Source organism: Apodemus sylvaticus, chromosome 11 (assembly GCF_947179515.1).
Source record: "Apodemus sylvaticus chromosome 11, mApoSyl1.1, whole genome shotgun sequence".
In the NCBI taxonomy this organism is placed as follows: domain Eukaryota; kingdom Metazoa; phylum Chordata; class Mammalia; order Rodentia; family Muridae; genus Apodemus; species Apodemus sylvaticus.
Genome location: NC_067482.1, coordinates 80,200,924 through 80,224,602, shown reverse-complemented (window position 1 = coordinate 80,224,602; position 23,679 = coordinate 80,200,924). Strand labels below are relative to the sequence as shown.

The window sequence follows — 23,679 nt, the reverse complement described above, 5'->3', positions numbered from 1 at the left end:
GTTAGTTGAGGCTGCTCGTCACTGCTTTGTGAGTTATTTTCCTGTCTCCTAACAATATCTTCTCTGACTCAACAATCTGCTTATCTCACCAGGCTAGCCCAGTTCTCTTCCAGCTGCCTTCTCGTCCTAACCTTACCCAGCCACTACTCAGTCTCTCTGCTCAGCTGCCTTCTGTTCTCCGACCCTGTGAGTCTCCTGCTCCATCTGGTTTCTCAGCCTCTGCTGGCTTTTTTATACCCTCTCCTGTTCCCAGAGAAGGCGGGTCACAGGGTCAAGCAGCTCTAAGAATTTTCAAAGGCCAGTTGCTAGCAACTGGGGATCCTTTAAACAAGGTAATAAAAAACAAGATAAATTACATTATAGTTATTTCAAGATTTTCTGCATAGATAAATCAAGTTCTGTACAAAAATAACTGTTTGTGAAATCCATAAACTTTGTATTTCTTCTTTTTTTAATGCATTGGCTAGGACTCCCAGTAAGTGCTGTGTTGAAAAACAATGGTCATCTTGTCACCGCCTGCCTTCTTTCCTTCCTTCCTTTCTTTCTTTCTTCCTTCCTTCCTTCCTTCCTTCCTTCCTTCCTTCCTTCCTTCCTTCCTTCCTTCCTTCCTTCCTTCCTTTCTTTCTTTCTTTCTTTCTTTCTTTCTTTCTTTCTTTCTTTCTTTCTTTCTTTCTTCCTTTCTTCCTTTCTTCCTTTCCTTTCTTTTCCTTTCCTTCCTGCCTCAGCTTATTGGATTGTTTCATGTTTTGTTTTTTGGACAGGTGATTGTTCCTAAACAGTACACAAAAGAATATCCCTACAGGTTAAACTCCCAGCACTCCCAAGAAAAAAATAAATTATGAATTATTCTCTATACTTCTGAAAGGAATCAGGGAACTACCACAATTCCTTCTTGAACTCTTGATAGAATTCAATAGCAACTCAATCTGTTCTGTTTTAAATGGTTATTATCAATTTAATTTCTTTCTTTTAGTTTTGTGGTAGTGGGCAGAGGGGGAGGGATTTGAGACAGGGTTTCTCTGTGTACCCTTGGCTACCCTGGAACTCACTCTGTAGACCAGGCTGGCCTAGAACTCTGCCTGTCTTTACCTGCTTTTTGATCACGGGTGCTTGTTCACTGGCTGAGACAGGGCTTGCTAAGTAGCCCCACTCTGTGGTCAAGGGTGACCTTGAGCTCCTGACCTTCCTGCCTCTACCTCCCGAGTGTGTGTGTGTGTGTGTGTGTGTGTAGAGATGTGAGCATATGTGCAGTCATGGCAAGAATGTGGCTGTCTCTTCTCTCTTACTTACTGCAGGCTTCTGTTCTAATGTTCCGTAACCGGATCTTCGGTTATTTACCCTGATCGCTCTTCTAATATCTACGGCTGCCAGTTTCCTGTGAGCACTCCTTTTGCTGTATTACACACATGCTAATAAGTTCTATTTCCACTTGATTCAAAGTAGTTTTGCATTTCCCTTTTGGTTCCTTCTTTGACCTGTGTCAAAGAGATTGGTTAATCTCCTGATGTCTTAGACTTTGCCAGGTAGCTTTTTTGTATTTGATTTCTTTTGTAGTTCTAGAAGATTATCTGTGATCACGCCTTGTATGGTTTCTCTTTGGTGTTTGTTAAGGTTTGTGTTTTATGGCCCTGTCTTCTGCTCAGTGTGTCCATTTCTGATGGAGGCAAGTCACAAACTTAGGATCCTCAGGCCTCAGTCTCCCAGGAGCTGGGATTACAGCCCTGTCCCACAAAGGATTTTTTTTTTAATTAACTTGTGTGTGGGTGAACATTTTTTTCCTGAATGTATATCTGTGCACCAATTTCCTGATGCCTGTGAAGGTCAGAAGAAAGCATTAGATCTCTTGGAACTGGCATTATAGATGGTTGTGAGCCACCATGTGGATTCTGGGAATTGAACCAGGGTCCTCTGCAAAGCAACCTTAATTGCTGAGCTGTCTCTCAGTCAGTCCAGCTCCGCGGTTTGTAATCTTTTAACTTTTAACCTTGTATGTAGTATATGTGTGTGCACCTGCATGGAGGTCAGAGATCAATATAAGGTACCTTCTATTACTCTCCATCTTATTCATTCATTCATTCTCATTCATTCATTCATTTTTGCGACAAGGTCTTTCACTGAACTCAGAGCTCGCCTATTCAGCAAACCTCAGAGATTGTCCTGTCTCTGCAATCCTAGTTTGCTGGTACCACGCCCAGCTTCCTGCGAGGGCGCTGGAGGACGGACCTCAGCAAGCACTTTACTGATCTAATATGACTCTTAATATGATTTTTAGATTATTTATTTTATTTTATTTTATTTTATGCAAATAAGTTGTTTGTACATGCACCTCCCCAGGTCCCTGTGAGGGAGGGGGGTCAGAAACGGGCACTGGATTCCCTGGAACTGGCGTTGTGAATGAATGGTCGTGAGCCACCATGTGGGTGCTGGGAGCCCAACCTGAGAGTGACAATTGTCTTCGCCACTGAGCTAACTCTCCAACCCCCTCTGGACTCTTAAGCTTTATTTTTATCTTGTCTTTCTATTTAATGTGAACATGTTTGTGTGTTTATTTATAGTGTTATTTTGTTTTGTTTTTGAGACAGGGTTTCTCTGTGTAGCCCTGGCTGTCCTGGAACTCACTCTGTAGACCAGGCTGACCTCGAACTCAGAGATCTTGACATTAAAAGCAGGTGGTACCACTGTCCAGCCAAGTTTGGTTTGGTTTTTGAGACTGGGATTTGCCATATCGCCATGGCTGGTCTGGTGCTCATGAAAGTTAGCCTCCAGTTTCCGGCAATCCTCCTGCCTCCACTTCCACGCCAACAGAATGTTCTGTCATATCTCCAAATGGTTCCTTTTCTGCCTTTCCTTCTCCAATACTCACTGGGAAAACTTGTGTGCAAATCTTTGGCATGAAACTCACAGAGCAATCTGACTGGGACCCACTGGGCCTCCTGAGGCCTCCGTTCCACGCAGGTCCCTGTGGCTCTGCTTCCTGTGGGTTCTGTACTGCAGCTGGGCACTCTCCTTTCTGACTGCTGGGAGCGGTGGCACACACGCATAATCCCAGCTTTCAGAAAGCAGAGGCAGGAGGCTCACAGATTCAAGGCCAGCCTGGGCTACATAATGAATCCTTGTCTCAAAAAAAAAAAAATTAGATTTAAAAACTCACTGCTGTCTCCCAGCACATGCACACTTTTACATTACCAGGGCAGCATGGTCACGTCTAAGCCAGGGCCGTGCGTGGATCCTAGAGGTGAATTTTGTTTTGAAATCAAACTTGAAAAAACCCATGGATTCACGGGAAATGTTCTTCGTCCACTGTCTTCTTTGCCTAGAACTGTAGTTCTAGGATCTAAAAGAAAGACAATTAGACAAAACTGCGGCATGGCTTTGGTCAATTCTGAGACTGAAGGCGGGTTTATTTCTTTTCCTGCCCACTTGTATACCATTTTAATTACATGTAGGGATTAAGGTGGAGTACAAAGAGGAATCATGAAAGACAATAGTCAAGGAACAAGCAAGAGGATAAACACAAAGCCCCGTTTCTAAGGATCATCAGACGTCTAGACATTTGAGCCTACTTCCGTGTCCTAGCCTGAAGCCATAATCATGACTGAAGCTTGTTTCTTTGTCCGCCTTAATGTCAGACTCCTGCCTGGACTTAACTTCTCTGTCCTGCCCTGACGTCAGACTCCTCCAAGCGCATTTCCATTTCCTTGTCCTTGACCCATGTCAGATTCCTGCCAAGGGAACCCCAAAAAGCTCTCCACATTTCTCCCTCACACCACCCCTTCGTCCACTTCCTGTTCTCTGCCCTTCCCTTCCTTACTTCTGTCTCTGACTTCTTTCAGGGAGAACCTGGCCCCAAAGGAGACCCTGGTGAGAAGAGCCACTGGGTAAGCTACAGTCCTCCTCCTGCCCTCCCCTGCCCTCCCCTGCCCTCCCCTGCCCAGGGTGCTCAGTAAAGAATTCTCTCACTGGGATCAAGGGTGTCCTACTCACATACTTCTGGGAGCCCTGCTCCCACACCTTCCCAACCCTGCCCTCCAGCAGACCCCACCCATGCTCTCCCTGTCTCTGCCTCTGTCTTCACTGACTTACCCTCTGTACCCTCACCAGGCTGTCGGGCAGTTTAGGTGACCCAGGCCAGACTGCTTCTCCACTTCCATGGTCCCTCCTGTCAAAGGTTTTGGCTTTGTCCTGTTGAGCACAGAAGGAAGGGAAATGTGAAGAAAGCATTCACCTAAAACAGGGAGGGGACAAAGAGTCCATGGGACCAAGGACAGGGACCTAGAAACCAACAGACACAGAGAATCCAGGAAGCTTGGCAAGGGAAACCTTGAAACTATTATGTATATGTTTGACGTGGTTAGTGAGGCCAGGGGACCTAACTCTGCTCTACCCAAAAGATCTGTCTGTAATAGGTACCATCACATACTTCAAGTGATCCACTAGGGAAGCCTAGAAACTGTCTTATGCAAAGAGAACCACAGAAACTTAGATAAAGTGGTCTAGACACTACCATACAAAGAAAGCAGACCAATAGAAAGGGAGGCCTAGAAACTGTCACACGCAGAGCAGACACTGAGTACATGGGAAGAGAGACCTAGAAACCACATACTCAGAAATCTCACGATTTCAAGGACTGCACTGGGAACCTTCAAGATCTATAGAAGTAACTAATGAACAGATCTGAGGCCTAGGAATCTACTCTGCCTAAAGACAGAGAAGGAAGCCTAGATCACACCATGCCCCGAAGTCTCAGGTGCCCACACTTGAAAACCATTGCCAACATGGGAAGCATTTGGAAAATAGGCAGGCTGGGCATAAACATCCCTACAAGACACACGGCCTGAGTGCTCTTTAGAAGTTGGCATCATGGCTTCCCTCCTGCCCTTCCTGAGCACCATTGGTGAGGGTGTGACCAGCATGAGCTTCCAACCTTGTCTGTTTGTGGTCATGGAGTCAGTGATGGATACAGCCGTGGTCGTCCTCACCTTGCACGAGTCCGCCTCTATGTACCCCATGACTCCTTGGGGCCCTGCTACCTCTCCCAGACCCTCCATCCTCACCCGGCCACTCCCTGTGGTTCCTGGCCTTTGACAGTGTCAGTGTGGCCTCTGCTATGAGCGCGGAGGCCCGTGTGAGCAGCTCTCTGCCTCCACTAGGCCCCTCACTCTCCCAGAGATCCAGGATGAGAAAACAGGGTTTTCACCCATTCCGGAAGGTACGGGGAAAACCAGGTCACTACAGAGCCAGGCTATGCAGCTCCTATCCCTGCATGGGGAGCCTCGGTCTGCCCCAGGTCAGACCTTGAACCCAGGACTAACTATGGGTAACCAAGAGGTAGCAGGACCCCTACTTACCCACCTTCTCCCTTTCATCACCTGCACTTCTACTCCTGCTTGCTGCCTGGGAGAGGGTTTGCTGGGCAGGAGATGCATGTGGCTTCCAGGCTGAGGGACCAGCTCTGTTAGAGGTAGGGAGGGGATCCTGGTACCATGGGAACATCCTGCAGACACACTTCACCTACCAGCGCCCCCTAGAGGTACTGCGGCTTTCAGAGCCACTTGCCAAGTGTAGCTGTAGCTCAGCAGTGTCACCAGGTGGTTGTAGTTGTGTACTGCAGGAGCTGAGTGACTGGCCTGAGTTAGTCTACCTAGTTAAGAGGAAAACAAGCCTTCATCCCTATTTAGACAGGGAGACCGAGGACCAGCTCTGCGGAGCAAACTGGTGGCACCAAAAATGAGACCCAAAGTGAAACAGGCTAAGACATCTAAATTCCCAGAGGAGCTAGAGAATTCATTACTGTTCCCTAAACATCACTGTGTATGCCAGGCTCAGGGCTGGGCAGTGCAGAGAGGCAGTCTGAAGATACAGGCCCCAGGAGGATCACCATGAAACTGGGTAAAACACCATGATCAGCAGCCACAGGACAAAAGCAACTTAGCTGTGGTGGGGACGTCTGTGCCAGTAGTGTATTGGTGATGAAAAGGGACCTAACCAGTCACGGGGGATCCAGACAGAGAAGTGGGGAGAGCAGACAGAAAGAGCCTGGGACAGATTCAGAGTAGCAAGTCCTTGGTGTGGCAGCTTGGCAGGCAAGAATCGAGAGAGGATAGAGGTTCTCAGACACTAGGAGGCCTCATGAAGAAATTCTAGCGTTGGTGGACCTGGGGCACAGGAATGGTGGCTCAGACTTGGAGTCCCAGCATTCAGATGCCTGAGGCAGAAGGATTGCTGCAAGTTCAAAGCAAACCTGGGCTTTTGAGTGAGATACTGAAGGATCTCAAAAAAATTAAGATCTTTAAAAAAAAAAAAAAAGAATGTGAGGAATGGTATGGTCAGGGTTTTGTTCACAAAGTATGTTTCTGAACGCCAATTTGGAGAGTGGATTGAAGACTGAAAAGGAGTCTGGAGGGCTGTAGGCATCCTGATCAAAGGCCAGGTGTGAGCGCGGACCAGCAGCAAGGCAAACAGTGGAGTCAGGGGACCTTGGGCACTGCCTTGGCTATGAAGGGAAGTAAGGGGCAGAGCTAGGGCTGGTATAGAAACCTATAATGCAGCCAGGCGGTGGTAGCTCACGCCTGTAATCCCAGCACTCTGGGAGGCAGAGGCAGGCGGATCTCTGAGTTCGAGGCCAGCCTGGTCTACAGAGTGAGTTCCAGGAGAGCCAAGGCTACACAGAGAAACCCTGTCTCAAAAAAAAAAAACCAAACAAACAAATCCAAACAACAACAACAACAACAAAAAGAAGCCTATAATGCCAGCTGCTCAGGAGGCTGGGATAAAAGGATCGCAGGTTCAAGGCCAGCCTGGACAAATTGGTGAGATCTTGTCAGAGAATATAACGAGAATATATAATATTCTCACAATAAAAGGGAGGGGCTGGGGATAGATCTCAGCAGTAGAGAGGCTGCCTGTCATGTGTGAGGTTATATCTCCACTGCCACACCCATGCAACACAAACAGAGAGACGGCTGGCTCAGAGCTAAAGGGTGCTTACTGGGGACCTGAGTTTGATTCCTGCTAGTCACGGGGCAGCCCACAGTGATCTGTAAGCCTAGTCCCAAGAAGGCTTCTGGCCTCGGTGGGCACTGTTCACATGTGGTGCACAGATGCTCACACAAGCACAGATGCAGTATTTATACACATGAGAAGAAATAAAACCTTAGCCAAGCTCTGAGCCAGGTTCCTACACTGCAGTTTGTCCCGGTTCTGACGTCTTAGCCCAGCGTGTGCGTCCTGCCCCTCCCACTGGTGGTTTGTAGAGGTCCTAGAGCTGCCCCCTGCTTCTTTCCAGAGAGATAAAGCTAAACATTCTGAGTAGCACTTGCTGGGGCCAGGTGCCCTTTGGTTGTCATCACTGGCCATCGTCCACACTGAGAATGGCTTCACAGGGTTTTTAAATACTGACCTTTTAAAATGTTTTAAGATGTATTTTTCTTTATGTGCATGTGTATAAGTGTATTATCACATGTGTGTTGGTACCTAAAGAGGCCAGGAGAGGGCGACAGATTCTCTAGACCTGGAGTTACAGACAGGTGATCGTGAGCTGTCCAAAGGGGGTGCTGGGACCCAAACTTGGGCCCGTTGGAAGATCAGCAAATGCTTTCAGCCATTGAGCCATTTTCTAGCCCGTGAACTTAACTCTCTCTCTCTCTCTCTCTCTCTCTGTCTCTCTCTCTCTCTCTCTCTCTCTCTCTCTCTCTCTCTGTGTGTGTGTGTGTGTGTGTGTGTGTGTTATGCCTGTGTGTATACATGTGTGTGGTTGTGGTTGTGTATGCATGCATAGCATTCTGTGCCCTGCTCCCTTGTGATCGAATCTGGAAACTCGCATTCTCCAACCAGGCTAGCCAGCAAACCGCCTTTTTCTATGCCTGCCCAGTACCTGGGTTACCAGCATAGGGTAGTTTTTGTTTGTTTTTGTGTTTTTGTTTGTTTGTTTGTTTTTCAAGAGGGTCTCTCTGTGTAGCCCTGGCTGTCCTAAAACTCTCTCTGTAGACCAGGCTGGCCTCAAAATCATGATCTGCCTGTCTCTGCTTTCCAAGAGTGAGATTAAAGGCGTATGCCACCCACTCCTCAGCTTGGGTGGCTTTTTACAGAATTCTGAAGCTCTGAATTCAGGCTCCCGGTTCTCACTAGCCAAGTGCTCTTCCCACTGAGCCCTGCCCCCAGCCCGGGGATTATCCATTTTCACAACCTGTTCCCATGGCACCTGAAGAGGGGTTACTTTGGCATGTGACCTATAGTGACCCCAGTACCCCAGGTTGAAATGGCAGTTCAGTGGGCCAAGAATAGCTCCATCTTTATTTATGATATTAATAGAACAGCTGGAGCACAAGTGATAGCCTCAGGAGATGAAAACATTCAGTGGACGTCGGGAGGCCTCTTGGTCGCTTAGATGTTCTGTGGAGAGCCACTGCTTCAGTGTCGGATGGTAGGAGAGCCGAGTGTCGAATTCCAGCACATGGGAGGCCGAGGCTAACCCGGGCCACATTATAGCTCAAGAAAAAAGTGGGGGAGGAGCAGGAGTGCAGATTCCAGGATCCACGTAAATGCTGGGTGGGCGTGGCAGCCATCCCTAATTCCAGAGCTAGGACGGCAGAAACAGGGTTACCAGAGCAAACTCTGGGTTCAGTTGAGGGACTGTGCCTCAATAAATAAGGTGGAAATAAGAAACAGATGTCGACTTCGAACCCCCAGGTCCATGTACATGTGTGCATGCATACACATGTGAGCACCCGTATACACACCCATACACACCACACACACACACACACACACACACACACACACACAGGCTTCTATACAAGTATTCATGTGCATATAAACCCACACACATGCATACACCACATACACACACACACACACACACACACGCATACACCACATACACATGCATACACCACAGACACACATATACACACACATATACACACATATACCACACACATACCACACACATATACCACACACATACACACATACACCACACACACACACACTCTCTCTCTCTCTCTCTCTCTCACACACACACACACACACAAGGAAATGTATGTGTATACTTCACTCGTCTACACTAAGTTCAAGAGACTTCTAGATGCTGTCAGGTGTCACAACAAACTTCCTGGTGTCTGTTAGACAATATACCCACCTTCTGGAAGTCTTTAGGGGAAGAAAAGAACAAACTGGGAGGAAGCCCAGGAGAGGTTTCCACGTGAGCCTCTGTTTGGGGACAGTGGAGAGCCCCAGGCCTGGGACGCCTTAAAGAAGGAGCTTGGTGAAGCCACTGCCCCACCGCTGGGAATACAGGGGTGCCTTCATCAGCGGCTGCTGAGAGGGGCTGGGATGAGGGTCAGAGTGTGGTCTTGGCAGAAAGGCGAGTCATGTCTTGAGGGACGGGGACTGGGCCCGAACCTTAGATTAGCCTCATTTTAAGTAACAATGCCATTGAAACATTTGATTCTCACTTAATACTCATTTTAGCATAAACAGAACCACTAGCAGCTAGCTCACTTTCACTGAGTGTTACGGTGAGGTGAATAGGATTGGTTATAAGAAAAAGCCAACTTGAAGAATATGAATAAAGATGTAAAGAATTTTAAAATGGAGATAGAGGGATGGGGGATGGGGAGAGAGAGAGAGAGAGAGAGAGAGAGAGAGAGAGAGAGAGAGAGAGAGAGAGCGCGCACCCAGAGCACAGATGACCCAGGGATGTGTGCAGAGGCTGTGAGAATAGGGCTGGGGGTTGAGGGGTTGAGCTGGTGCCTCGGGCCTGAGAACAATATGGCTTCTTTGGAGAAAGTGGATCGGTGCCCTCCAGAGTGGCACAAGTTGCATACGGCTGGGGTCAAATGGCACTTTCTGGGAGGGTGTCCCGGGGTTGCTTCCTCCTGCCTTGCCCCCAACCTGTCCCCCTCGGTCTTGTTTGGCTGTCCATGGGTCTGGGGCTGTGGTAGGTGGTACAGGGCTACAGGTGCTTGTCCTGGGTGGGGCATGGGCCACTGGCAGGCTTTGCAGGGTCCCCTCCCTGCCCCCCATCACGGCTGCATCTGTCTCTTTCCTCCACAGGGGGAGGGGTTGCACCAACTACGCGAGGCTTTGAAGATTTTAGCTGAGAGGGTTTTAATCTTGGAAACAATGATTGGGCTCTATGGTGAGTAGAGACAGACAGACGGCCAGCCAGCCCAGCCCCTGCTTCCCAGCCTCCCCCAAACCTGAGGCTGAAGAAGCACAGGCACCGGAGGCTACTCAACCCTGAGTGACTGCCCCTCCCTTGGGGGAAGGGCCAGCTCCTGGACTCATCCTCGTGCCTCTCGCTAGGCATTGTGGGTGAAGTAGTTACTTACAAGAGCTTGGAGACAACAGATGATGAGATTTGCAAGAAATTATGGGCAATGAAAACAGACTCCTAAGCTGGGCATTGGGCCCACACCTTTGATTCCAGCACTCAGGAGACCGAGGCAGAAGGATCTCTGTGAGTTTGAGGCTAGCCTGGTCTATGGAGTAAGTTCCAAGACAGCCAGAGCTACAGAGAAACCATGTCTTGAAAACAAAACAAAACAACAAAAAGAAAGAAAAAAAAAAGAAACCAAATCCCTAATCAGCAAGGAATTGTGGGTAACAGCCAGACTCTAGCCATCCTGGGGTCAGGGGTCATACAGTTAGAGCCCAAGCCCATATGAGTATCGATAAGGGAAATAGATTCTGCTTGGACTTCAACTCTAGAGAGGCTGTGGGCAATGGAGACAGCCTCCAGACCCACAGGAAAGATGTTACATAGCTAGATTCCAAAGGTGCAGGGAACTGTGGGTAACAGAGGCAGACTCAGGACCCAGTCCTCTGGGTAATAGAGCACTTGCCAGTTCTGACCAGCTTCCCCATAAAGTTCTCAAGACTCTTACAGGACCTGCCTTCCTGGCTCCAGACATCCCTACAACAGTTGCCAATATGGTCCTAGAGTCCTAAGGTCCCTATCAGAGCTCAAGAGAGCCCAACCCTTAACCTGGCATTTACTGTCCAAGTTCCCATCCTCCTGGTTACCTGAGGAGCTAGGCAAGCCTTCTCCCTCTCACGAGGGGACACTGGTCCAGACTCCCGCTCCGAAGCCCATCAGCATGACACTGCCTTCACCCCTCTTGGCTCCCAGCCCAGCCCTTAAAGGCCAGCCTCGCACCGTCCGCTCTTCTCGGTCTCCCATCAGGCTCCTAGCTTACAGAGCTTCCTGCAGCAGCAGGCTCAGCTGGAGCTCCTGGCCAGACGGGTCACACTGCTGGAAGCCATCATCTGGCCAGGTAATGGCAGGGCGGGCAGGCAGGGGCCAACCCTCCCAGGATGGGCCTGGGACAGGCTTGGGCATGAAGAGGCCGCCGCCTGGTGCTCGGTCCAGGCCAGAAGATACTGCATCCTTCCACTCAGCAGGACAGAGAGCCTGGCACGAGGAACTAGCTGTTCCGCAGTCATCTACCTGCACAGGCTCCAACAAAGCCAATAGATGTAGCCCTGCCCTTGTGCAGTTTAGGGCTGGGTGGGGGGTGGGGGTAGCACTGGCACCAAAAGGTAAGAAGGGTAAGTGACAGAGTAGTGCGTATAATTATGCCTCTGGCCTGCTGGGGACATGGCTGCATGGTAGAGCATTTACCTCACTTGTACAAGACCTTGGGTTCAGTCATCACCATGAGGAAGGGAGCCAGTTCAGGAAGAAACAGTCCAGGAGGGCTCCCTGGGGGTGATGTCTCCGTGAAGACCAGAAGGGCAAGCATCGTGGAGAGTAACAAGCAGGGGAGGGACAAAGGCTGAGAAGTCTGCAGGGTTGTTTTCCTCAAGGTTTCTGAGAGGTGGAGAGCAAGACTGGGAATGTTCTAGAAGGCAGGTACAGGCAGCCTGAAAGGAAGTTCAACTCCTGGCTCCCAGAGTGAGGCTAAGGAGCCCATAGCTGGTGTGGGGAGACGGGGCTAGCTATTCACAGGAAAGGGCTGCTCATCTGCCCACCGAGAGCTGCCATCCCACTGGCTATCCTTTGCCCCCTCCAGACACTGCCCTGTCTCACAGCCCACATGCACACCAATGCCCAGAGGCCGCCACAGTGTGTCCACCCTCCCCTCCCATACAGCCAGAATCTGAGGCCCTAAGTATTCACCCTGCAAATGCCCTTGGATAGATATCAGGCAGGGTTGGAACCAACCCTTTGTTCACCCAAACCAGGAAGCACCAGCTGAGCGCTCTGCTCAGATGGGAGCTGGGGACTGCCCATCAGTCCCTGTAGAGACTCCAAGAGAACCTGAGGATGCAGGCCCTTCTTGCTGGACATTGGAACTTCTTGGAAGAGGGGACCCTGGGTGGGGTCACAGGAAGTCCTTGGTTGTGCCATATGGAGGTGAAGGGACAACAACCCTGACAGGAAGTCTGATAAGATCTGGAGGTTGGTGTGAGTGTTGTCTAAGTCGGGAATGGTGGCTACATGCTCACTGGAGGGCTGAGACAGGAGAATAGCAAATTTGAGGCTAGCCTGTTCTACTGAACAAAACTTTGTCAAAAAACAAACAAACAAAAAAAAAGTGCCCATAGACTATTTCTAATTCCCACCTGTTAGCCATGTGGCCTCTGTAAACTCTAGAAACAGCTAGAAACACGCTTCCTTCCGCCTTAGCCCTGTCCCTGTCTTAGGAGGGGAGACTGTGGTCTTGATGGAGACATAGCAAGGCTCGACCCTAAGCCTCTTAGCACCCATCCTCCATCCCCGTTGCCTCCCAGTGACCTGAGGGACGCTGGGAACAGACCCACATCCCAGCACTTTTCCTGGTGTCCTGCCCTCTGTATCAGTGCAACAGTAGGAGAGGCAGCTAGAGCGGGCACCGAGGGAGGGTGCTGGGGACAGCTGCTGTGACCCCATCCTTAGCTGGCCATGCATCTGACAGCCCCTTGGAAATGTACAAGGCCCCCATTAGTGGCCCACACCTAAGCAGCACCTTCAGTAAGAAGTGGTCCTTACCCTAGAAAAGGGAAGTACTTGGTCAGGTACCCATCCTGGGTCTCCCTCCCCTCACTAGGAAGATAGCCTACCCTGACCTTGTCCCTGGCTTTCCCGGGTACTAACAGATACTCACAGGCTTCCTAGGCGAAAGAGCCTTTGGGTTTGAAGGATAATAGTTTTCTCAGGAGGCAGGTGCACTGTGTTTACACTTAAGGAGGGGTTCAGCTTAAGGAGTACAGGGCAGATCTCACCACAACTCCCTTTGTGGCTGACTTCAGTTTCTGTCAGCACTGCCTAGACCCTCAGTGGCTATCTGAAAGTGTCCTTAATTTTAGAAATCAGACAACTGGAGCCCAGACAGGGTCCAGTTCCCCTGAGGCTGCTCAGGGCCAAAGCCTGACTCTACTAAGCCCTTTCCTCCAAAATGCTTTAAGGAAAGAGGAAAAATCTCTTCCCTGGCCTCAGTTTACTTAGTTATTTCATTCAGATGATCCAGAATTCATCTTGACTCCAAATAAGCCTAAAAAAACTGATCACTGCCAGGCGTGGTATCATACCGATCCCAGCACCCAGGAAGCAGAGGCTTCTGGGTGAAATTACAGCCTGCCTGGTCCATAGATCAAATGCAGGACAGCCAGGGTTCAGTTGCAGAGAAACTCTGTCTTGAAAAACAAGCCAGGCGGTGGTACACGCCTTTAATCCCAGCACTTGGGAGGCAGAGGCAGGTGGATTTCTGAGTTCGAGGCCAGCCTGGTCTACAGAGCGAGTTCCAGGACAGCCAGGGTTTATACAGAGAAACCCTGACTTAAAAAATCCACAAAAAAAAAAAACAAAAAACAAAAAAAAAAAAAAAAACCCTAGGGAATGCTATGTGGTGACTCTACCCATCCTAACTCTTCAAATCAGAAGTCAAGCAGCCAAGTGAGCTGCATGGGCGGGGGCTAAGAGGCTGTGGGCAGGTACTAACCAGCCTTTAAATACCGTATTTCCTACAGTTCTATCTCTAGGATGCCAGGGTACCTTGCTACCTCCCAGGGCAAAGAGTGGGTTCCCCATGTGAATGTCCCCCTGACATAGCCTCTCTCCTTATTCCCTCCGGCAGAACCAGACTTGGGATCCGGGGCAGGCCCTGATGGCACAGGTACCCCCAGCCTCCTTCGAGGCAAGAGGGGAGGACACCCAACCAACTACCAGATCATCACCCCCAGGAGACGCAACGAGAGGAGCTGAGAGGGTGGTGGTGGCTCTTCAGGGTTCAACACCAGGCTTCCTCCCCTAGCCTGGACTTGGCCAGCTGCCTCCAGGGACTGCCAGTTCCTATTTATTAATATCCTCAGGGACCCCTGTGCCATCTTGGTCTTCGGGGTAGGCAGATCTCAGTGGTGGCAGCTTATACATGACAGCCTAAACAGGGCTTGGGCCTCAAAGTCAGGCCTCACTCGCAGCTGGCCTAGTTAGTTCCCTCTGTGAAATGGGGTGAAAAGGCGATGAAGGGAATGGATGGAGGTACAAGGCTTTCAGTCGTCTTGGCTGCCGTAAGTTGGGACCTGGGACCGCCTGGCCCTGCAGACATGCAAGGATTGGGGCAGAAGTCTCAGGTCCCCCCTGTAAAACCTTGGGGAGTCCTGTGTGCCCTGCGTTTTCTGGTGCTGAGTTTCACCCCAAATCCAGGCTGCTTAACCTCTAACTGAATGGTTGGTGCTTCTTACATCAGTTCCACCCCAGGCTTCCACTGCCCCACGTCCCACGTGGGAGTGGGATGTGTAGGAGGGACTCCTACTCCAAGTACCTGCTGCAATGCCTGCCACGGATGGCTCTGTACGGGACAATAAACATCCCTGCTGACCCTACTCTGCTCGGTCTCTATGTGCTGCCCAGGGCGGCCAGAAGGGTCCACCCAAGCCAAGGGTATGGGGGCAGGAGTCCTGTGGTCCTGGACACCAGGAGTCATCCTCCTGCATCAGCCACACGTTCACTGCTTGTTCACTCCTTCATCCTCCCTGATACCAACACAGAGGAGCCAGACATGACAACTGACAGGAGGTCAGGGTGAGAAGCAAATCAGCCTTTATTCTTAGAAAGTCCCAGGGAAACATGCTGGGGCCTGGGGCCTAGTCCTGCCCCAGGGATGCGCTCAGGGATGCCCCACCAAGCCCTCAGAGCCAAGGCGAGGGCTGAGGCCAGGCCTACTTTCTTCTTGGGCTATGAGGCCCCAGCGCCCGTGCAGTGGGCAGGAGCACTCCTCCCCTCAGTCACTAGGGCCTCAGTGTCCACCAGCCCTTCCACTAGCAGTGACACTGCCCCCTCTACACGCCCTGTAGCTGCCAATGCCACTGCAGCCTGCTCCGTGGGGAATCCCATGTGCTGTAGCTGCTGCAGCCTGTGAGGTGGGAACAAGGAAGAAATGTCAGGGCAGCATGGCTCCCACATCAGGAGGTGGCACCGCTGCCCAGCCTGTCTTACCTTAGAGAAGAGACAGAGGGCTTTGGCAACCACAGAGAGCTCTGGGAACCCTGAGCTGACACATCAAGAAGTGAGGCCTGGATCCCCTCCTGTAGCATCTGTTCGTCTAGGGCTTCCCACATCGGCCCTGATGATGCAAGGCTGGGCCCAGCCCAGGCCAAGTCCCTCTCTGAGTTCTTCCACGGCTGCTGTCCAGGCCCTGGGCCTGGTGGGAGCTGAGCAGAGCCATCACTGTGAGGCCAGGGGTTTGTGGAAGCCAGGGAATGTGGTCTAGGGGTGGCGGGCCTGTAGGGACAGAGGGGGATGGCCTGGACTGCCAGCCACTGTCACAACTTCCACCAGCCAACGCTGAGCCTGAAACCACCCTCACCTCACTCCGGCAGGATAAGTGACAGGCAGCTCACCCACACTGCCTGGGGTGGGGAGGAGCCTCAGTGGCCAGCACCGGGCCAGAGTCCTGCAGAGGACACCGTCCTGTAACACCTGCAGTCTCCGCTCTGAGAGCTCCAGCCACCGGAAGGCCCCGGTAGCATCTACCTGCCCAGGGCAGGGCAGCTGGTCAAGGAAAAACAAAATGGAGTGAAGAGAAGGCGGGGCATTCCCATGTGTCTCGCCTTGCCACTTCCCTCAGGACCACATTTTCACTCGCATAACAGCTGAAGCCGAGAACAAAATGCAGAAACTAGTCAGCCAGAGGGGAGACCTTTCTCCTCAGCCATCTCATAAGTCTGTTCCAGATACTGTGTGCCTGATACAGGTCCTCCTACTGTCCACCAGCCAGACTTGACTGGTGTCTGCATGGGTCAGCCTGTTCTCTTCAGCAGCTATTTTTCCCATATCTTGGGAGCAAAGCTTATGTTTAAGATGCCTGTACCATGGGCCTAAGTTGGCAGTCTGTTCCCAGAGAGCCCTCAGTTTGCTCCCACACTGAGCCTTCCTCTCAGTTATGCCCTATACCCAGCCTGCTCATCTTAGCTTTGATTCCAGGATCCAGGTCAGTGACGTCTAGGGGCCCCTCAGCTCTCCCAAACATCTCCTAAGGTTCTTTGATTGTGAAGGACACCTACCTCCACTTGGCCATGAGCCCTGCTCCCAGCCTAGAGCATTGCTCAGAAGATGATGTGTCAGGAGCAGGTGTTTGGTCACCTGGCATTGCTTAGACATGACTCCCTTGTGCATTTCTTTCCAAGACACCAAGAGGTCCAGCTACAGGTTCATGTGGTCCCTTGGCTCAGGCAAAGGATACAGGCTAGGCCAGCAAGAAGGCCACAAAGGAGCTGCAGGAAGGGTGGCTCAGAGCTGAGCAGCAGGGTCAGGGCCAGCAGCAACCATGGTAGCAGCCATGGTGGCAGTGTCCTCTGAGGCCATCCAGGGTAGTGACTCTGTCCCGCCAGCATGGCTAGATGGACAGGCATATACCCACAGCCTTCAGCTGCACCGGATACCCCAAGGCCTGCCAGCAGCACAGCCAGCAGCCCAGTAGCCAGGGCAAGCAAGGTGGAGTTGTACAGGAAGCGCAGAGTGCCCAGATGCTGCTCCTGCCAGCAGCCCAGAGTGGGCAGGAGCAGCAGGCTCAGGAGCAGGCCCGGCAGTGCAGTGTGGCCCAGAGCGTGGGTCAGCAGCCGGTGCACTGGGAACAAGAGGGTCAGATCAGAGGGATGATTGCCCTTTACTAGGGCCACCTGGCATGGCAGCCTCCTCTACCCAAGAGCTAGGATGTCAAATGTCACTACCTAATCACTGGCAGAGGACACCAAAGTTGTCTCAACACCACAGCTACTCTCTAGTTATATTAATGGGAACCAACATACAGCAACCAACTGCTTAGTGTTGCTATGTCCCAGGCACACTGAAGCTGCTCCTCACGCTTACATCTCTTCTACATCTGGTTAATAGCACTAGTTCTAACAAAAACTGCCTGCTAGAGCCACCCACTCCCACAGAGCTGCATGACCTTAGAAAAATCTCTACATCTCCCTGAACATTTGGGTTCCTAAAATGTAAACTGGAGGCAAGTTTGTAGGAAGTATGTGTTAGGCTGAAAACCTTAGTCCTGATTTCTGGGGAAGCTGTCTGCAAGGGATGCAACCAGTCCTCCTGCCCGCAGCATCCAGCTCGCCTCCTGTACCTTTACAGGATCCTCGGGCCTCCCTCTTGACTGTGGATGAGCTGGGCATGTCAGAACACTAACCCTGGGACTCTGTGCCCTACCCTCGTATAACCACCACAAGGTTCACACTAATGCCACTAATTGGTTTGGGGCCCTAGAGTAAAGCTTCCTTTAAGATCCATCAGCCGCCAGTCCTCACCCTGCCAGGGTTCCATTAGCAGCTCTGGAGCCAATCTGAGGCTGGGGCCAGCCCCCAGTAACCACAGGCAGCTCAGCAGCAGTGCCAGGACTGAGGAAGCAAGGGGCAGGGCCCGGGGCAGCGAGCCACGGGCCTCCCAAGCATGCATAGTTAGGTTGCCGGTGGTCAAAGGTGCTCCTGAGGCTGTATGCTAGGGATAAACAAAAACAGTAGCAAATTATTTTTGCTGCTTTTATCTGACTCCCTCTCTATTTTACCAGTGAGCCCATTTTTTGTTTGTTTTGACTTATGTACATGAGCACACTGTAGTTGTCTTCAGGCACACCAGAAAAGGGCATTAGATCCTATTACAGATGGTTGTGACCTCTGGACCTCTGGAGGAGCAGTCCAGCCCCCAATGACCCCATCTTAGAGAGGTGGAAATTGAACCTACAGAGGCTTGGCTGTAGTGGGTTCAAGTCCCAACCTGTATTCTTATTAGCCATCTGTCTGTCCTACCTGCCCCCATGTCTGGGATGGGCCAGTGTGGTAGTGCACACCTGTGATTCTGGCACTCAGAAGGTGGGGACAAGAGGATCTGGAGTACAGGTCATTAGAGATGTGACAGTGGAAGCATGCTTACCTAGCCATACACAGGCACCTGGATTTGCTTCCCAATGCTGTACAAAGAATAAAAGAAAAATGTAGGTGCCCTTGGCTACATGTTGAGTTAAAAAACCAGTCTGGGTGACATGAGACCCAGTTTCCAGAAACAAACCGAATCTGGTGGGCTTTAAGTCTTAGTGGAAGATACAGGACCAGAAAGATGGGGATATTCCCCTGGGGATGGCCAAGTCAAGGCCAGCTCTAGCCTCCCACTTCATGGCTCTTTTCTGGTGTTCAGCCTTAGGAAGTCGTGATGACCTTAGGTGGGGTTGGGGCCCACTAATGGGACAAGCAGTGTGGGTGGAGAGTGGGCTACAGTCCAAGCTTTACAAGGTGATTTACAACAAGGCACTGTTTCCTCCCAGCCCTGGCCCGAGCCTCATTTGCAAAGGATATCCCAGTGTCTGCTGCAGCTTCCTGCTGGCTGTCCCCGGGCAAGTTCCCTAATCTGGGAACCTGATTCTGATACATTTTCCTTACAGATGGTAAGAGAAAGGGCTAGCGTGGAGACCCACAGCTTTCTCCTTTTTAAAGTTTTTCTTGTTTTAAACAAATCTCATCACGTAACCCATGCTGGTCTGGGATGTAAGACTCTCCTGTCTCAGTCTAGGCTTTCAGTGTTGGGTCACAAGAGGCAGAGAGTTTACAGTAAAGGAGCAGCTGGCCCTAGCTCTGCCCCCAGGGTTGTTCCTGCCCCACAGCACAGCTTCTCCCTGGCACTCTCCTCGCACCCAGCCTTTTCCTTCAGGCCCTGCTACCATTCCCAGGCAGTCCTGAGTCTCCTGAGCTAATTCAGGGCAGAAAGGGATTCTACTTGGCTTCCGTGCCAAGGTTTCCCCTAGCATACGGCAATTGTGAACGTTTCCTCTGCCCAAAATGGCTTTTCCTCCATCCCTCAATAGGCCATCTCCTACTCACTCTGAATTGTCGATGTCCCCTTCCCACAGGGTGAGTTTTATCCTAAATAGCAAAGTCTGGCTTTCTCCTCACTCAAGAGGTTAGTCTCCAGACTCACCAGGATACTTCTCCTTAAACATATTCAAGGCTTGTGTTCATTGAAAGGCAAATTAGCATGGCCCCGGGTCCTGCAGGGGTGAACTCCACCCATTACCTTAGGTTCTGGGTTGAAGTTAAGAAAAGCAGGCGGATTTCACCCTTACCTGGAGGCAGGGTCACCTAAAATGAAGCTTCCTCTCGCACCTTCTCACAACCACTCCATGCCTGGGCACTAGGGGGCAGGTCCATGGACAAACGGAACTGGGCCTCCAGTCCTCTGGGCCATCTCTTCTCTTTCTTGGCGATAGGAATAGAAACTAGGGCCTCAAACATCATAGGCAGGCGGTAACACTCCTCCAACCATATCTTCAATTAATAAAATAGAACTTGTAAGAATCAAATAATGAATCCAGCTGCTCCTTCTAGAACACAATGCCAGCCTTTCCCCATTCAGATTCCGACGAGCCGCTATTGAGACACTGGGAGTCGCTAGCTAACAGCTCGGTTGTCCGGACCTCTCACCTGAAGGTGATTTTTCCATCAAATGGGAAACTGGTGGCTACCCACACATCAGGGTCCCTGCTCCCTTCTCTGCCAGCCGCCAGCCATAAGCTTCAGCGGTGAAACCACGCCCATCCTCAGGTGTGACACTCCTACTTCTCCCACATGGACCCTGGGTTCTTCAGAGTCCTCGCCCGCCATGCTAATTTTGTGTCTATCCACCTTGTAACTCTTAAAAAAACAAACAACCAAAAACAACTCGCCAACAATCCGCCTCAGTGTCCTTCTGGAACCCTTGTCGGAGGCCTGTCAGAGCTATGCATCCTCACACCCTGCCTACCTTACTGGGAAGCCTGGAGGACAGAATGGGAAGTCAAGGACAGTGGAGAAGCTTCCGGGTGGTGCCCAGAGAGGGGAGTCGCGGGGTCTGGGTCGAATTCAGCTTTGTAACTTTAGGGAAAGTACTCAATTTCTTGGGCCTGGGTTTTCTGTTAAAACAAGGTTATGAGTTGAAGGATGATTACAGGGCTTCTCCACGCCGACCGTTATTGGGGTCGGGCGCCGCACTCCCGGCCTCCCTCCCAAGCCACAGACTTCAGTCCCCTCCCCCGCCCGCCCAGGCCACGCGTCTCGGGTCCTGCGGAGCACGTCCTCCCCACCCCCACCCACCCTAGAAAACCGAGGTGGGGGCCCGCCCGGTGGGCTGGCCGCCGGCTCCAGGCCGAGACCTGCGTGCCCGAAACCCGCTGCGCGCACACACAGGCGCGTGATCCCGCCTGCCGATTAGTCAGCAGTTGTTCCAGGCCGGGTCCCTTCCCCCAGCCCTCCCGCCAGCCTCCGTCTCCCTCCAGGGCAGACTCTTCGGAGACGGTCCCTAGAGCCAGCGGGCGTAACCATTCCAAGCCACCAAGCCTCGCGCCGAGGACCCCTCGGGCGTGTTGGGGACACTCGCTCACTAGCGCGCCGGCCCCTGAGGTGCCTTATTAGATCACGCGTCACATCCGGCTCTTTGGAGAGGATTGGGTCAACGGTTTCGGGAGCGAAGAGCCAGACAGCGCCGGCTCATTGCTCTTCGCCCACCCCGGTGGCCTGGCCCGATGGTAGCGTCCGAGGTTGCGGGTTTCGCGCCTGCGCAGTGCGGCGCCTAGGGGGAACGCGAGAGGGAGACGGACGTTGAGAGAACGAGGAGGAAGGAGAGAAAATGGCGTCCACGGGTAAGTGGAGTGGAATCGCGGTCGCGCCGGCGACAGCCGGGACACCCAAACTGGGGGGCGCTCGTCTCTGGGGGTGGCAGGGATGACTGAGTGGGCTTGCTGAAAGGGGTTGGAGTCCCCGCCGCGGCCCGACGAGCTCGGGGGTCCGCATTCCCTTCCCCTCCCCCCACCAGGCGGGCTGGTTCTGGAACCTTCCGGCGCCCGCGTTGCGCGCGAGGGCCTCGCGGTAGTTGGGGCGTGCGGAGCCCGTCCTGGCCTCCTTTGTGTGGCGGTTGTCGGTGCGGGTGCTCCGGGTCCCTCGCCACGTGGGCGGGGCCTACAGCCGCTCAGGCGCTAAGGGGACCGCGGCTGGGCCTGCAGCCCATCACCCCGAAGGCGCGTGAAGCGAGGTGTCTGATGGCGGCTCGAGAAGCCGTGGCCGGTTTCCCCCAGGCCTCTCCTCCCATCGCTAGCCTAGGGGCAAGTGTTTATTGTATAGAAACTCAGATACAAAACAAAAAGGCGCCGCGAATGTGGAAGCTGAGGGGCGCCGGCTTAGGAGTAGGAGCCCCATTATCCTCCAGGCCTGTCCCGGCCCGGCGCTGCCAAGCCGCCCCCTGGAGGGCTCCCAGCTCAAGCCCAGCGCCCGCTTGCTCGGTCCTTAAGACCTAGCTGGCCCCCCAAATCTTCCTTCTCCCCACTAGGAGGCTTCGATTTTATCATGTGGTAACTCCACCTCCTTCCCTACCCAAAAAGCAGTGGCTTCCCAGTGTCCTTTTCTCAGCAAACGGCGCGGGGGATCGGTTGTATAACAAGGTCCGTCTGGATCCAGAGAGGAGACTCCTTCCAGAAAGAAATTTCTAGCAGCTCTGATCCAGCAGAAGCAGAAAAGCCTCGGCCCCCACGTTTCTGTAGGCCTGCTCATTACACTAGCAGGCTGATTTATTCCTTGGCCCTATTGAGGCCAGGGAAAGAGACCCAGAGCCGACTTTGAAAGTCGGCGGCGGGAACTCTAGAATGTGATGGATGTTGTGGCCCCTAATGAGCGAATTAGTGTAGCCTACCCTTCACCTGCAGTTTGGAGCACAGTTAGCTTGGCACAGTGGCGGGTTTTTTGTTCTCTTTTGCTTTTGCTTCTAAAGGAATCAAGGGTCTGATAATGTGGCCTTGGAGGCAGAAGGAGAAAGAAAAAGCAGGGGGGGGGGGGGACAGAAAAAAGCTCTGGGTCCTTCATTTGGCGTAGGAAAGCTTCCAGCATCCCCATTTGACGACGCAAACGATGTACTCAGTAAACAGGTGGCTTTTGATACCAGGCTACCCAAAGTGTCCCTAAGAGAAGACTGAGATGCAACTACAGCCCATTATATCCTAGTGGAAAATGGTTTCTTTGGTGGTCCTTTTATCCTTCTCTTAGCCTCTAAAGTCCAAGAAAGCAGTTGGAATTTTTCTGCTTGATAAATCATTGCCATTTTGTAGTCATCTTTGTGATCAGAAAATGCTGATAAGCACTATGAACCAAATTCGAGTTTAAAAGCGAGTTCTACTGTACCACAGTCCTGACCCTGTGGAGGGGGCTTTAAGACTTAGTATTCCTTTCCTGAAAAAGGTAAATTTTAGACCTTTTAAAGGGGCAGTGGCGATGCACATCTTTAGTCCCAGTGCTGGGAAGGCAGAGATAGGTGGTCTCTGTGATTTGGAGGACATCCAGGGCTACACAGAGAAATCCTGTCCCAGAAAAATAATTTTGTTTTCTTGAGCCATCTAGTTCTTTGGGTTTTTTGTTTTTGTTTTGTTTTTTGTTTGTTTGGGGGGGGGTTGGAGGGGTTTGGATTTGGTTATTTCGAGACAGGGTTTCTCTGTGTAGCCCTGGCTGTCCTGGAGCTCACTCTGTAGACCAGGCTGGCCTCGAACTCAGAAATCCGCCTGCCTCTGCCTCCCAGAGTGCTGGGATTACAGGCGTGTGCCACCACCGCCCGGCTAGAGTCCTCCAGTTCTTAAAGCAAGATTTTTTTTTTTTTTGTCCCAACAAAATTACCCTTGCTGACTTTAATGAATTATGTAGCCTAAACCTTCAAATCTCTTCAGCTAGGCTAATGACTGCCCTGAAGCAAGCCATTCATTGCCTTAAGAGAATAATGGTTTCCCCTCATCTGAATCTTGTAGAATAGTAACTACAGAGTGTGTCCAGTAAAGTAGAATTTCAGTATCTAAATTAACTGCTAGAACAAAAAGTAAAACATTACCAGCATTCTAGGATGCCCCTAAATCATAGCCCCTTAGCCTGCTTTTTTAAGTGAAGTGTTTACATATTTGGATATTTAAAGACTTATTTTTCAGTTAAATTATCTGACCATTGCTTCAGTGTCATGTTTGAGTCTATGTTTGAGACGATAGACTTATGTGCTGTATTAGGTAGATAAACGGGGGTGGGGGTGATTGCTTTTTCCTTAGCCCACCAAATCTTTTGGTTGCACCCTCATCTGAGATGGTTAGCTGTTCTGTGTCATCGTGGCTGATTTTACATAACTGCTCTTGTGTAAGTCTTTGTAAACATCCAACTTAATGCCAGTGACTCAAAAAGTCATTTTTACACAAACCCCACCAAAATGTAGGT

The 23,679-nt window shown here is 51.4% G+C and overlaps 3 protein-coding genes across 15 annotated transcripts in view; 2 read left to right on the top strand and 1 right to left on the bottom strand.

The window, feature by feature from the left end:
- The window catches only part of Emid1 (EMI domain containing 1), a 50,491-nt gene extending 35,683 nt beyond the window's left edge, over positions 1 to 14,808 (top strand). For 3 of the 5 annotated variants that reach the window (XM_052198236.1, XM_052198235.1, XM_052198234.1), the window contains exons 13-15: positions 3,834 to 3,878; positions 10,057 to 10,141; positions 14,061 to 14,808. In XM_052198236.1, coding sequence (XP_052054196.1) covers positions 3,834 to 3,878; positions 10,057 to 10,141; positions 14,061 to 14,188 — 258 coding nt within the window. In that variant the 3' untranslated portion in view covers positions 14,189 to 14,808. Of the gene's footprint in view, positions 1 to 3,833; positions 3,879 to 10,056; positions 10,142 to 11,188; positions 11,280 to 14,060 lie in introns of those variants that run through there. The other 2 variants (XM_052198238.1, XM_052198237.1) reach the window with 2 other exon arrangements.
- A 200-nt stretch (positions 14,809 to 15,008) lies between these two features.
- Rhbdd3 (rhomboid domain containing 3) lies at positions 15,009 to 20,894 on the bottom strand. 7 transcript variants are annotated; one of them, XM_052198245.1, is made up of 10 exons: positions 20,542 to 20,710; positions 20,213 to 20,360; positions 19,894 to 20,103; positions 19,536 to 19,737; positions 18,353 to 18,389; positions 17,731 to 17,920; positions 16,668 to 17,051; positions 15,792 to 15,954; positions 15,422 to 15,706; positions 15,009 to 15,338 (listed from the first exon to the last, which is right to left on the bottom strand). In XM_052198245.1, exons 6-10 carry the CDS (start codon positions 17,876 to 17,878, stop codon positions 15,161 to 15,163), a joined length of 1,158 nt encoding a protein of 385 aa, XP_052054205.1. In that variant the 5' UTR covers positions 17,879 to 17,920; positions 18,353 to 18,389; positions 19,536 to 19,737; positions 19,894 to 20,103; positions 20,213 to 20,360; positions 20,542 to 20,710; the 3' UTR covers positions 15,009 to 15,160. The 7 variants fall into 7 exon arrangements, with proteins under 7 accessions (XP_052054205.1, XP_052054207.1, XP_052054208.1 ...); XM_052198247.1 differs by lacking the exons at positions 19,894 to 20,103; positions 20,542 to 20,710 and adding an exon at positions 20,829 to 20,894; XM_052198248.1 differs by lacking the exon at positions 19,894 to 20,103 and having other exon boundaries at positions 15,826 to 15,958; positions 20,542 to 20,813.
- A 91-nt stretch (positions 20,895 to 20,985) lies between these two features.
- Ewsr1 (EWS RNA binding protein 1) overlaps positions 20,986 to 23,679 on the top strand; it is a 29,203-nt gene continuing 26,509 nt past the window's right edge. For all 3 annotated transcript variants that reach the window (XM_052198230.1, XM_052198228.1, XM_052198231.1), the window contains exon 1: positions 20,986 to 21,086. In XM_052198230.1, coding sequence (XP_052054190.1) covers positions 21,074 to 21,086 — 13 coding nt within the window. In that variant the 5' untranslated portion in view covers positions 20,986 to 21,073. The remainder of the gene's footprint in view (positions 21,087 to 23,679) is intronic.

Bases quoted from the DNA above. Each gene is read 5' to 3' on its own strand.
- Rhbdd3 (XM_052198247.1), bottom strand. From the start codon at position 17,878: ATGCATGCTTGGGAGGCCCGTGGCTCGCTGCCCCGGGCCCTGCCCCTT. The intron at 17,052-17,730 runs GTGAGGACTGGC...TCTTGTTCCCAG, and splicing joins GCTAATGGAACCCTGGCAGG to TGCACCGGCTGCTGACCCAC. The intron at 15,707-15,791 runs GTGAGGGTGGTT...CTGTCCCTACAG, and splicing joins ACTTATCCTGCCGGAGTGAG to GCCCGCCACCCCTAGACCAC.